Source organism: Sorghum bicolor, chromosome 10 (genome assembly GCF_000003195.3).
Source record: "Sorghum bicolor cultivar BTx623 chromosome 10, Sorghum_bicolor_NCBIv3, whole genome shotgun sequence".
In the NCBI taxonomy this organism is placed as follows: Eukaryota; Viridiplantae; Streptophyta; class Magnoliopsida; order Poales; family Poaceae; genus Sorghum; species Sorghum bicolor.
In genome coordinates, this window is record NC_012879.2 from 6,189,114 (window position 1) to 6,203,657 (window position 14,544).

The following is a 14,544-nucleotide window of genomic DNA, read 5'->3' on the forward strand; positions in this document are numbered from 1 at the left end:
AAACTAATAAAAAAACAAATTACATAGCTCGTTAGGAAACTGCAAGACAAATTTATTAAGTATAATTAATCTGTCATTAGCATATGTGGGTTACTGTAACACTTAAGGCTAATCATGAAGTAACTAGGCTTAAAAGATTCGTCTCGCGATTCTCAACTAAACTGTGTAATTAGTTTATTTTTTTATCTACATTTAATGTTACATGCATGTGTCTAAAGATTCGATGGGATGGATGAAAATTTTTTAGTGGGGAACTAAACAGGGCCTTAGACTAGTTGTACCGTTTCGATTGAAGAAACAGTACGTATCTCGCATCTCGCGAGACCGTGACAATTGACAAAATGACAAGACTCACCGGTAACAATCTCGCCTCAATTCGAGTCGGGCCTTGTTTAGTTCACTTAAAAACTACTTTTTCAACATTCTCAGTCAAAAACTTTTCAAGATTCTCCGTTAATCAAATCTTAGAGCATATACATAAAGCATATAGATGAAAACTAATTGCACAGTTTACCTGTAAATCACGAGATGAATCTTTTAAGCCTAGTTAATCCATAATTAGATAATATTTGTTAAATAAAAACAAAAATGCTACAGCGTCGAAATCCAAAAATTTTTAAGAACTAAACCAGGCCTCGTTCAAGATTTGACCGCTAAAGCAATCTCAGCCGGCCTTGTTTAGTTCAAAAAAATTTTGCAAAATATGAATAGTACTAATTTCGTTTGTATTTGACAAATATTGTCCAATCATGGACTAACTAGACTCAAAAGATTCGTCTCGTCAATTCCGATCAAACTATGTAATTAGTTTTTATTTTCATTTATATTTAATACTTCATGTATACATCTAAATATTCGATGTGACGGAGAATCTGAAAAATTTTGCAAAATTTTTTGGAAACTAAACAAGTCCCAATTCTTGTCAAATCGAAGTCCTCGAGAAGCTGCTGAGGTACTACTGTACTAGTATACTAGCGTACCTGAATAGAAAGCTACTAGCGTACCGGAGTACGTATATACTAATATAGTATATTACACGGGTATCATACTACTACTGTAAGCAAGACATGCATGGTCAATTGGAGTTCGGGCCGCCCATACGCGACAGCGACAAGGAGACAGCAGGAGACGGTGACGATGGGCGATGGCGACGCCACGGGCGTGAGCTTGTCCGAGCAGCGGCGCCGGCAGCATTACGCGCCCCTGCGTGAGCACCGGACAAGAAGCGTGATGCCAGCGACCGTAACGACTGCGACCCCGACGGGCATGGTGACCATGCGGCGCCTCCGCCGCCAGTGGAATTCGGGAACGAGGAGCCGCGCGTGCGCGTCAAATCCGCCGGACGCGACGAGAGACGACGACACGGCGACCAGGAACACCACAACGATCTTGATCGCCGTGGCGGGCGCAGCAGGCGCGGGCCTGCCTACGCTGTCCGCCCTGCGGAAGAAGCGGCGGGCCCGCAGATGCACGGCGCCCGGAACCGGAAGGTAACCGGCGGCGGCGAAGGCGAAGGCGGCGCAGATGGCGAGGACGGCGGTGACCAAGACCAGGTTCTTGACGACGACGGCGAAGTCGATCGGGAGGCGGACGGCGCCGCCGGGCACGAGGAGGAGGAGGCACGCGGTGACGAGGAGGGCGGCGCCGACGGACACCGTCGCGGTCATCCGGGCGAAGAGGTCCGTGGCCGGCGTGGCAGTGGCACCGCCACCGCCCGGGCCGGCCTTGCGGACGAAGCGCGCCAGCAGCATGGTGCCGAGAAGCGGGGCGGTGAGAAGGCTGATGACGACGATGCAGATGGCGAGGTCCACGGCGGGGCTGATCCGCCCCGCGAACTGGAGCAGGAGGCGCAGTGCGTCGGCGCCGCCCAACGCACCGGCGCCGAGGGCGAGCACAATGGCCTGCGGAACAAGACCCGCACCCGCCATGGGAGATCCGAGATCAAAACACAAAAGGTCAGTCGATCGACGATCGAGTAGCACCAGCCCTTCGACCTCGACCTCGCTCTCGCTTTGTTTCCTCTGCTCTGCGACTCTTCCCCGCTGGTAGTGATGTGGTGTGTGGCCGCAGAGCATCGCCCATTTTATAGCGGACGGCGACGCAACGCAACGAATTGGTGGCAACGCGGCTCCCCTAGATAAGCAATCTATTTTCAAAAGCACTGATTAAAAATTCAGTACACACGGAGCCTACGGATTTTGTTGTCTAGGAGCATATTAGATGACAAACAGACAGAGACAGGTGATTTCGTATGACCCTATTTGCTAAATCGTTTCGGCTGCTTATGCTGATTTATTATGGTAAAAAAAAAATAGTAGGTTGGTAACTGAGAATTATTATTGGTTCAACTATAATCTTCTACTGTTGGTAAGTTGGCGAGGTGGGGTTGGACTATAGGATTATTCTAATTCTACTAAGTTATTATGGATTAAGTATTCTATAATCTAGAGAGCTTGGATTATCTAAAGAATAATTTTACTATTATAATCGAAGATGATCAGAACGGGGCCTAACAAATTTGGCAGGGTTTTTCTTCTCACAATCACGCAGGAGTTGTTAATTAACCTTTGAATAATGATAGAGATAAACTCGCCGGGGCATCCCATGGGGCCCGACTCTCGTCGCAGCGACGTGGCCCTAGCCAACCGCGCGTAGCTCGTCACTGTCATGTACTCTAGTGTGGACAGATGACCATGGATTTGAGGAAAAAAAAAGCTCAGGGAGAGCATGACGTATAGGACAGCGAGATTGACACCGACCAGCTTATATGAGTATATATACATATATTTTCTAATTGATGAAAAAACGGTCTCAACCTCGGCGTCGCGCTATGATCGGCATCAATGCTTGCTAGCTAGTACTACTGTCTAATACTAGTATATGCGACCGCACTAGTTGCGCAAAAGAGTACATTATCCCGCTTGCTTTGCGTAATCACAGTCGTGTGCAGCAGATTGGTTGGGGTTACAATTTTTTTTTGCAAAATAAACACTATAAATTTTTATTTGTATTTGACAAATATTGTTTGATCATGTATTAACTAGATTCAAAAGATTCATCTCGGAAATTGTAGACAAATTGTATAATTAGTCTCTAAAGTATAACTTTATTTAACTCTTATTTTTTATAAAAATATTTAATAAAAAATGGTGTGTGTGTATATATATATATATTTCAAAATAAATCTATTCATATGGTTTTCATAATTTTAAACTTAACAACTTAAAAATTATTCATGATTTATATTTTTAATATTTGATTCAAATCTTGTTTCAAAACAATTTTTTATAAGTATAAATGGAGTACTGTGTATATACTAGTACAGGAGATTATATTATATATAGGAGTAATAATAAAATAAATTGGAAACGGCCTTTATCTCGGGTCGAACGTGATTCGTCCAAGTGGCCCAATGTCCAATCGCGTCGTCGTGCACGGTGCACCTTTCGTAGTACGTAGTATATGCTTCACAGGTTGTTCCTATTTCTCAAAGGAGAAATATGAAGAAATATATTTACTACTGAGAGTACCAAGTCGAGTTGAAGTAATGCAAAAATAAAACTTCATTTTTTTCCTTTTTTTTTGGTTTCATTTTTCCTCACCTTAATTTCTTCGGGTCGTACAACCACTTCTAATTTTTCCAATCAATTTATCTATTTGATTTTTTATCTACATTTTCTTAAGTCAACCAAACAATTGACTAAAAATTTTCAACCTGTCTGTTCTCCATGCACTCTGTAGTTAGTTTTTCTTTTTCTTGTCATATATAAATTGAATCCAGTTATATATTTTTTTTTGTAGAATCGAGACAAGATCACTGAGTGTAGAGTAACTTTTTGCAGAATGCCATGATTAAAGTTAAAGATAACACACTCAACATCTATAGTTCATTCCAACAGAATAGGATTGATGATGATGCAGGCACATTGCATTTCCTTCAATGATTTAATTTGTGTTAGTTGCATAGTCCAAAAATGACAAGTTTGTACCTCTCATGGGCTCTATACTTAAAGTATATATTAATATTCATAGACTTTCATTTTTAAAAATATCAGCTATAACCCCATTAGGCCTTTAAAGTCTATACTTCTCAGAAGTTGAAGCCTACCTTTTGACAAATAGAGTGGTTTCTAATTTTCTATACTGCTATAGTGTGTGTGAATTAAATCGCTATTGGTTCACAATAGTCCTGTTACTCTATCCTATAGTTAGAGATCTCTAGCAGTAAAAGGATGAGCCCACACTGTCGTTGTAGTCACCTCCGTGGCCGTTTGGCTCTACTTCGTGGGCTCCCTCATCCTGGGATTGGAGAAGAAGACCACCATAGTTGTCAGTGAAGGCCTCAATCTGTTTGCTGGTTATCCTCTACAGTTCATCAAGGCCATCTTCATGGCCTCAGGTAATTGTGATTTGCATAACTTATCAGGCAGCCTTTGAGTCTTTTTGTAAATAGAAACAATTTTAGGTTTATATCTAAAATCACAAAAAAGGTATCAGGTTTAACGAAATAGAATTTGGGGGTGCATCATGTAGCTTGGGTTCTCTGTTTTTATTGTGCCAATATGGTGACTACGACAAGTGCAGGCGGCCCTTCTTTTGAACAAATCTAATTTCCAGCCTTATTTAAATATACTATATATTTATCTCTCTTACACATCTGTTTATTCATTATAGGATGTTGGGACGTAATATATGTATGGGACAATAGACTGCTTTTTTTTTCATATATATGTTAATTGATGCTTTGATTTTTAGCTATGAAGCTGCAATATCTCAGGTTACCAACGGACCATCAATTTTGGGGGTAAAAAACTAATGTGAGGTCCATATTTTGATTTCTTCTATAAAATCTTACCCATATATATAGCTCTGCTTTTATTATATTAATTCATAAATAGTGGTAGCACAATATTAATAATCTTGTATTCGATGATCATACTTGCTATGCTCCTCACTTATTAAGCTATTTACAACATCAATAGAATATATCAGGTTTAACTATTTTGGAAGTGCAGTTCGGATAGTCTATACATATTCACGAAGCATAAAGTTTTCTTAGAAAGTGAAGATTTGAAATTTTGGAGTAAAGCTAACACATCTTTTTCAGCCCGATTCGCATGCTCTTTTTACTCCAGAGGATGATGCTGGGGAAGATTGCCTTATCTTTGATACAGGTCATAAGTTTGATAGCAAACACAATCAGATTAGGTCACGGATTCTAATGGACTTGATCACCTATTGCTATAAAGCTAAGAAGGGTTCCTGTCCACCCTAACATAAAGTCCTGTTGGCAAAACACATCTGTTCCTCACTGTGTTTTCACTGCATTAGGCAGCCTATCATAATTTCAGTTACTTAACTATGAGTGTGTAATTCAGAAAAAAATTACTTGTTTGTTTGTTCAGTGTCCGAAAACTGTAAATGTGTTACCTAGACTATATACTATGTATGAAACAGAGTGTGTTGTGATCAGCTTTCTTATCTTATTACTCCACACATTCTCCATATTTGAAATTTTATGAACCGCTGCACACACGCACCAATAACAGATCTTCTGAATAAGGTCATCCTTTCTTCACGTACATAACTACACGTGCGCGCAACGGCGCGCGCCCTTCACTAGTGCATCCATACACTTCACATAGCAGGATACGGCGACCGATGGTAGAGACAAGGAGACAAACAAGCGAACTAGCACGGGGGTGCAAAGCTGCGGAGTACGAAGGATCTGAACCCTCCATCCCAAAATAATTTTCGTTTTGGTTTCTGTGTCGCAACTGGATTTATAGAAAGTATGTGCAATATTTATATTTCTAAATAAATTTATTAAAAAACTAAATTCAAAAATCTTTCTAATAGTACTATCATAAACATTAATATTTTTAATATAAATTTAGTCAAAAATTGTTTCTTAAAAAAACGAGTATAGTAGTTATTTTGGGAGCCCGAATTTATGGCTCCTATGCAATCTCCAATAGCCCATCCTGACCTTGCTGATCGACACGCCTGCTCATCGATCACAATGCAGGCGATGCCGCCCCCGCCGCGCGCGCCTCGGAACGCTTCTCCAGGACGAGGCAGACGGTGTGCTTCATCTTCATCGCGCTGCTCCTCGCCGCCGCCTCTTCCGCCGCGTCCAGTGGCCTCGACGCACAGCGCGATCACCAAGGTTCCCGTCGGCGTCGCAATCGCCGCGGTCGCTGGAACGACGCGTGTCGTCCGCTTCTCCCGCTGGGGACGTAATGCCGCCGTCGCCGCTGCCCCTACGCCTGCCAATGCCATGAGCACGTGGTGGCGGCGCTTCGGCAAGCTGACGTCTCTGGCCGTCGTGGCCTCGGCGTCCTCGCTATGGCGTATGCGCACTCCCAGGAAGGCAGTTTTTTTAGTCTACATGCTGGACATTGCTTATCTATACCGATGCATATAGTTGAGAAAAGCGCAGCAGCACGAATCTTAGAGCATATTTAGATGGTCTAGATAAGCAATACTGGAGCATGTACATGCTGCATGGCATTACTGCACTCGCAGATTCCAGTCCGGGAGCGAGTCGGAGGGCGGGGAGCACGCAAACTCTCTTCTTGAAGGATGAAACAAACGATGCCACGTGTCGCAGGAGGTTAGGCGGCTGTGCAGTGTGCAGAGCAGCAAAAGGAGGGCCTGTTTAGATTGCTGATAAAAAATTTTTGAGTGTCACATCGGATGTGTCGGAAGGATGTCGGGAGGAATTTTTAGAAACGAATAAAAAAACAAATTACTTAGTTCGTCAGGAAACTGCAAGACAAATCTATTAAGCATAATTAATCTGTCATTAGCACATGTGGGTTACTGTAGCACTTAAGGCTAATCATAGAGTAACTAGGCTTAAAAGATCCGCCTCGCGATTTTCAACTAAACTGTGTAATTAGTTTATTTTTTTTATGTACATTTAATGTTCCATGCATGTGTCCAAAGATTCGATGGGATGGATGAAAAAATTTTAGAGGGCAAACTAAACAGGGCCGTTAGCCTTGTTTAGTTTGAGAAAAATTTTGGATTTCAGTACTGTAGCACTTTCGTTTGTTTGTGGCAAATATTATCCAATCATAGACTAATTAGAATCAAAAGATTCGTCTCGCGATTTACAGATAAACTGTGTAATTAGTTTTTGTTTTCGTCTATATTTAATACTTCATGCATGTGCCGCAAGATTCGATGTGACGGAAAATCTTGAAAAATTTTGGCAACTAAACAAGGCCTTATTAGAAGCGTGCCATTATAATGATGAGCAGCAATGGGTTTCAATCAAATGGAGTGGGACATGCACGCGCATACCCTTTTATGGTTTTATGTTTTTTTTTGAGGGAACACTACTAGGGCCTTGTTTAGTTCCCAAAGGCCTTGTTTAGTTCCCAAAAATTTTGCAAAATTTTTCAGATTCTCCGTCACATCGAATCTTTAGATGTATGCATGAAGTATTAAATATAGATAAAAATAAAAACTAATTGCATAGTTTGGTCGAAATTGACGAGACGAATCTTTAGAGCCTAGTTAATCCATGATTGGATAATATTTGTTAAATACAAACGAAATTGCTACAGTGCTCATTTTGCCAAAAAATTTGGAACTAAACAAGGCCAAAATTTTTGGGAAATTGACACTGTAGCATTTTCGTTTGTATTTGACAAATATTATCCAATCATGGACTAACTAGGCTTAAAAAATTCGTCTCGTCAATTCCGACCAAACTGTGCAATTAGTTTTTATTTTTATTTATATTTAATACTTCATACATACGTTTAAAGATTCGATGTGACAGGGAATCTGAAAAATTTTGCAAAATCTTTTGGGAACTAAACAAGGCCTAGAATGGTTTTATGCTACTTGCTACATACTAGAATATAGTGGAATGTTTACTGTATTTTGAGGAAACACTGGAATGTCCACTTCCCACTTCCTTAACACGAGCATACAAAAGTCGAAACCTGCGTACTAGTCCCAATTGTCCGTTTCGCCACGTCGGCATGCACATCGATCTCATTCAGGGGCTCAGGGCTGTCCTCTCATCCCGTTCAGATTTTGTCGCCGGTAGATTCTGATCTAATGACAATTAATTAAAATTAATAGATTTGTTATGCAGATTACTAAGAATTTTTTGTTATTATTATCGAAATACTCATTGTGACACCCTCATTTAATATTCGATGTGATACCTTATAAGTACTTCAGCTTCTAGATGTGGTAAGGCCTCGTTTAGTTAAAAAACTTTCAAAATTTTTCGTCATATCGAATCTTTAAGTCTATACTCTATACATAGAACATTAAATATAGATAAAAAAAATAACTAATCGCACAGTTTGTCTATAATTTGAGAGACGAATTTTTTTGAGTCTAATTAGTCCTTGATTGGACATATTACCAAATACAAACGAAAGTTCTACAGTAGCAAAAGAAAAAAAATTCCCCAACTAAACAAGTTCTAATTTTCAGCAGCACTAATACTTCGCTAAATCTATTAGTCATTCAGTAGTGTTTTTCTCTCGTAACAAATCAGTAATCGGTATTTTTAGTCATTGGCTGAAACGACCATTGCTACTAAGGCCTTGTTTAGTTCCAAAAAAAATTTGCAAAATCTATACCGTTGCATTTTCGTTTGTATTTGATAAATATTATTTAATTATAAACTAACTAGACTTAAAATATTCGTCTTGCAAATTACAGATAAACTGTGCTATTAGTTATTATTTTTATCTATATTTAATGCTCTATACATGTGTCGTAAAAATCGATATGACAAGAAAATTGAAACTTTTTTGCAAATCTTTTTGAACTAGACAAGGCCTAAATGGAAGCTGTTGGACTGGATAGCGCTTATGAAAAAAAAAATAATCCAGCCGCAACAGGACGGGCAGGACCCGGTCGTCGGTTACTCCGTTTGGCACCGTCCAAGTCTGTACATTTGTTTGTATGTGATCTTGTGGATATTGCGATGGATCGCATGCATGCACAAGAGCAGCGGGCCAGCACGAGTGCACGACCGCAAGAAGAGGTGGTCAGGGTGGAAATGATGATCGAGCAGAGCTAGCACAAAGTTGGGGAAAAAAAAAAGATATCATCATATTCATATCATGATCGATGCCTAATGCAGCGGCTCATTCTGTCAGCGTGAGTGTCATCCTGACCACGTCATGACGGCCAGCACGCCATGCTCCATGGATCGATCGGAGGTTTGTTTCTTTACTTTTTTTACCGCCGTTACTTCTTGGCTACAAAACACCATATATCGATCCATTATGGATAGGCGTCGGGCGGTAGTGGTACCTCGGCTCTCCATTTCCGCGTTCAGAGCTGAATTTACCATGTGATGCTATACGCAATTACGCATGCCAAATTTACCAGTCGAGACCTGCTACCACTCTAACGGAAAAAGCTTCTGCTACGTTTTAAAGGTAAAAGGGATAAAAAAAAAGCAAGGCATCTGCAGGTGTTCATGGATTCATCACTCATCACCGTACGTGAATGGGAGATGAGTTTAAAAGACAAAGCATACACAAAAGCTGAATACAATAGTCCCTTCCACCACATGGCCGCCAGATCCGTCGCTCTCAGGCTGATCCTACTAGAGATCAGTTCGAAAGCACGCAAAAGGCACAATCCAGCATTCCAACCGCAACAGGATAGGACATGCAGCGTCCGGTCGTCGGTCGGTCGGTCGGCATCGTCCATTCAGCTTGTCGTCCTTCCCTGTGGATATGCGTGATCCCAAGAGCATGCAGCAGGCACGATCGGAAGAAGAGGTGAGGAGAGGCAATGGAAACGAAAATATATAAGCAAAAGCAAAATATATAAGCTCGAGAACTTTTCCTAGTCTTCCTGTCCTAATAAGGGATTTCAGTTGCAGATTTGCGTGACGGAGACAAGCTGACGCACCACACGCACGAGGATGAGCATTCACTATGAAAACCAATTTTCAAAATTCCCCGTCAAATCGAATCTTGTGTCACATGCATGAAACATTAAATATAGACAAAAAAAAATAAAAAACTAATTACATAGTTTAGCTGTAAATCACGAGACGAATTTTTTGATCCTAGTTAGTCTATGATTGGATAGTATTTGTCGCAAACAAACGAAAGTGCTACAGTACCGAAAACTTTTCACTTTTCGGAACTAAGCCAAATTTTGGCCTGCGCAAAAAGAAGAGTGCCCCAGCTGGCTGCAATCTTCTCGCAGTAGCAGCTAAACTGTGTAATTAGTTTTTGTTTTCGTTTATATTTAATGTTTCATGCATGTGCCACAAGATTCGATGTGATGGGGAATCTTGAAAACTTTTTGGTTTTCAAGGTGAACTAAACAAGACCATAGTCACAAATCTAGTTATCAGTTTAGTACGTTATAGCAGCCCCGCCATTTGAGCCGGCGATGTTTGTCATGTGTGTGCCCGCGGGTTGAGGCTTCTCGCCAAAACCGTCGAGATGTATTCGAAAACATCTCATTTCTCTTAATGAAGTACGCGCCAAGCGCGATTTCAAAAAAAAAAAAAAACAATTGGAGTTGGGATCACGCATGTGGAGAGGAGTCCAACGTTTAGGTGACAGTCAAACTCAAAGGCCTTCTAGAGCCGAAACCTAATGGCGTGCGTGATTCAGACACGTAGTGTCGCCGAGCTTATCACAAGTACTACTTTTCTTGTAGTAGCCTTGTGCCTGCCAAAAAAAAAAAAAAAAACACATCTGGCGCACTGAACTCGCCAATCCTTGCGCCATTTCCTATAAAAAGTTCACTCCACTGCACACTACTCACAGAGTCGCGGCAGAACAGCACGGGAAGCAAGTCGCGAGACGTCGGGGAGAGGAGAGGGCAGGGTGATCCACATCGACATGGCGTCGAGCCTCGTTCCGGGGATCATCGTCGTGGCTCTCGGCGCCGGGGTGCTAGGATTCCCGGACGCGCTCCGCGTCCTCCTCCTCGATGACGTCGCGGGGCGGAGGCGGAGCCCCCTAACCGACATCGCCATCTGCGTCCTCGCCATGGCCGTGGTCACCGCCCAGGCCCTCGGCGCTATGCTGCTGGCGCGCTTCGTCCGCAAGGCAGCGCGCGCCGGAGGCGGCGACGCACACGCGCCCGGCGCGCCGCCACCGCCGCCGCCGTGCACGGATTGCTTCGCGCAGATGACCCTGGTCATGTCCCTCGGCGTCGCCTTCCTCGTCTCCGCGTGCCTCCTCGTCGACGCCGGCGGCCTCGGCCTGCTCAACCTTGTTGTTGCCGGCATCGCCAGGAAGATGAAGAGCCCCGTCATCGCGGTCCTTGCCACCGGCGCCGCCGCCCTCTCCTGCGCCAGGCCTCTGCTCCGCGTCTTCCGCGAGGAGGATCACTCGCATGGGACGGGGACGGGGCAGGTGGCGAGCTTCACCGGGGCCGCCGCCTTCCTCCTCGCCGTGTCCATACAACGCGGCTCCATCGTCGGCGTGGCCGCGGTCGTCGGCACCGTGCTTCTTCTTGCCCGCTTCGCCTTCACCCGAAGGGCGCGTAATGCCGATGCCGGCGGCGCAGGCGGCCGCGCTGCCCCTGCCCCTGCTTCTGCCGCGGGCACGCAGCGCGTCGGCGGCAAGCTGACGGGGCTGGCGCCGTACCTGGCCGTCGTCTCCTTCGTCGCCCTCCTCTGCTACCTCGTCCTCACCACGTATGCGCCGCTCGAGAGCGGGCCCGACGGCGCCAACTCCAAGTACCCATGACCAAGCTCTCCTTGATTGATGTCTGCGTCGTGCGCATGCGCGCCGGCGCCGGAAGAGGAAGGTGGCTCTGGCTGTCGAATGTCGATGTTCCTGCGCCGGCGCTGTTCACGTGGTGTGGTGGCCACTGGTGAGTGCTGACGTACCGGTACAGGTACCGCGTCCGCGTACCACTACTGCAACTGCAAGTCTTCAGAAGTAGTACCTTGTTAATAGTATGTTACGATACTACTATGGAAGTGTGATGTAGCTCATCCAAAAATTGCAATTTGCTGGTCGCGTTTGTGTGTACGGTGCACCTGCGCTGCAGGTCCTCGGATCTCGGTAGTTACTACGTACTAGTAGTACAAAATACTTCTAGAGTACAGATACAGACTGACAGATGTATACTAGTTAAAAGGTAGGGAAAGAAAAATGAAGACTTTGCACGGCATGTGAGGAGCTTGGGACATTTTGGGTGGATTGGCCATTCTGCTTGAATAATCCTATGGAACTATGGAAACAGCAAGGTGCATTTTTTTTTTCCGCGAACAGGGTTTCCTCCGTGTTTCGAAAGGAGTAAGGTGCATATTTTCAGTCCTGAATTTCAAGGACTAATCCCTTCCCTTGAATTTGTCTTTGCTTCGTGTGTTACCTAGACTAGAAGCTCCAGTACGCAAAAGGCGAGGAGGATGTTCCTTCCATTTGAATGCAGCAAAAGAGAGGAGACATGTAGCCCACCGATTTGGGCAAACCAAACAGTCCCAAGAAGCTCGAAGCTCTTCCCCGCCGTGTCGATTTGCAGTCTCTGTCTCTCTGATGGTTGTGTGTGTGCGGGGACTATTCTATGCGGGTGCCATATCACTAATAAATAATAATCATCAATCAGTCTTTGCAAGGCAAAAGGCCACCGCAGCTGCATTGGTTCAAAAAAAAAAAGAAAAAAAATAGCTACCACTTTACAAATACTAGTCCAGTAGTAGATTTTTTTTTTTGACAAAGTCCAGTAGTAGATTATTTCTCAATTCCATCCACACCTGGCAGTGACAGCAGCCAGTGTACTGTATTATATGAAAGCCAGTCTTGGACCAACTGAATCAGGATGATAGGATCCCATGTGCAAAATTGATGGCCATAGATAGAGTTCCCAAAGCCTCGTTTTTCCTTGCCAGCTTATCCGATGAACGATGATGTGAAGCGTCAAAAAGCCAGAAATGTAGAAATCGCCAGTCGCAGTCTCACACTGGTGTTGTATTGTCTCGTACTGCGCCAAAAACGTGTCGGGCGGCCGTCCACGCAGACTTCGCCCCGATCACCTCCTAGCTAGCTGCTTGTGGGTGACGGTGACGGCCGAACTGCGACACATATGATCTCCAATCCAAAGCACCGGGATTCCTTCCTCTTTGGCTCTTTTCCTCAGCTGAGGCTGTCTAAACAAGGCCAGGGCCGAGGCCGAGGCTGTCTAGAACTCTAGTCACACTCATTGTCACTCTTGTGTTAACTGCCGGTAGTGTCCATCCAATTCAACTGGCTAATCACATAAGAACGAAATATTTGCTGTGGCTACAGTATTTAACTGAACAATAATATATAGTACGTATATGGTTTAGCATGTACAATAACGATCCAATCCGGGAACCACGTCAACGAGCTTTCAGCAGTATTAACGTCGCTTCTAGTCGATGCTGCCTTCACCATTATACATAACATCATATCATCATCTAGTCCTCCGTGCCACCATGTCCCTATCAGTTCATCACCAGAAGATTATGCTGCAGAATAATATTTATCCGAGTTTAGTTACGATGCTCCTAGCTAGTTTATTTGGCTTAGGCCTTGTTTAGTTCCAAAAAAATTTGCAAAATCGACACTGTAGCATTTTCGTTTGTATTTGACAAAAATTATCTAATTATAGACTAACTAGGCTCAAAAGATTCGTCTCGTCAATTTCGACCAAACTGTGCAATTAGTTTTTATTTTCATCTATATTTAATACTCCATGCATGCGTCTAAAGATTCGATGTGACAGAAAATCTGAAAAATTTTGTAAAATTTTTTGAGAACTAAACAAGGCCTTACTCAGAGCTTCGTTTCCAGTTTCACAAAAGATTTATATGTTCAAGTTTCTAGAGCATTTAAAAAAAACTCACTTTATCTTGGACTCTCTCCAAGCAACTGGCAAGCCGAGTCAAGCAACTTTTATTTTCGCCATCCTTCACCCTGTGGTCCTGATGTTTCCACACGTTCTAACGTCCAAGCCAATTAATTGCCCTGACGCTGACCGGCCGGCAGCGCGGCACGCATACTTTCCCCTTTAGCAGCCGTATTTAGTTTGGGGAGGAAAAAATTTCGTAACATTAGGCCACTCACAATGCAATACTCTATCACAGAGTCCAAGACAATTAATTACATACTATTTATGGTATTTTGCTAATGTGACAGCATATTTATTGAAGAAAGAGATAGAAAAAATAAGACTCCAAGTCTTATTTAGACTCTAAGTCCACATTGTTCGAGGTAATAAATAACTTTAGACTCTATGATAGAGTCTGCATTGTGAGTGCCCTTATAATACTTTCATTTGTTTGTGGTAATTATTGTCTAATTATAGATTAACTAGGCTCAAAAGATTTGTCTCGTAAATTCCGATCAAACTGTGCAATTAGTTTTTATTTTTGTCTATATTTAATACTCCATGCATACGTCTAAGGATTCGATGTGACGGAAAATCTTAAAAAATTTAAGTTTTGGGGTAGAAGTAAACAAGGCTGCTAAAGGCAATCTGAAGTTCTGTGAACATTACACCGATCGGCACAGTTTTGCTTGGGTCAGTATATATACGTTGCCGCGTTCCGAA

The 14,544-nt window shown here is 43.2% G+C and overlaps 2 protein-coding genes across 2 annotated transcripts; one reads left to right on the top strand and one right to left on the bottom strand.

Annotated features, from left to right (window-relative positions):
- On the bottom strand, positions 862-2,037 carry LOC8070744. Its single transcript, XM_002437976.2, has one exon. It carries the CDS (start codon positions 1,926-1,928, stop codon positions 1,194-1,196), a length of 735 nt encoding a protein of 244 aa, XP_002438021.1. The 5' UTR covers positions 1,929-2,037; the 3' UTR covers positions 862-1,193.
- On the top strand, positions 10,722-12,212 carry LOC8070745. The gene has a single exon (XM_002436601.2). It carries the CDS (start codon positions 10,857-10,859, stop codon positions 11,709-11,711), a length of 855 nt encoding a protein of 284 aa, XP_002436646.1. The 5' UTR covers positions 10,722-10,856; the 3' UTR covers positions 11,712-12,212.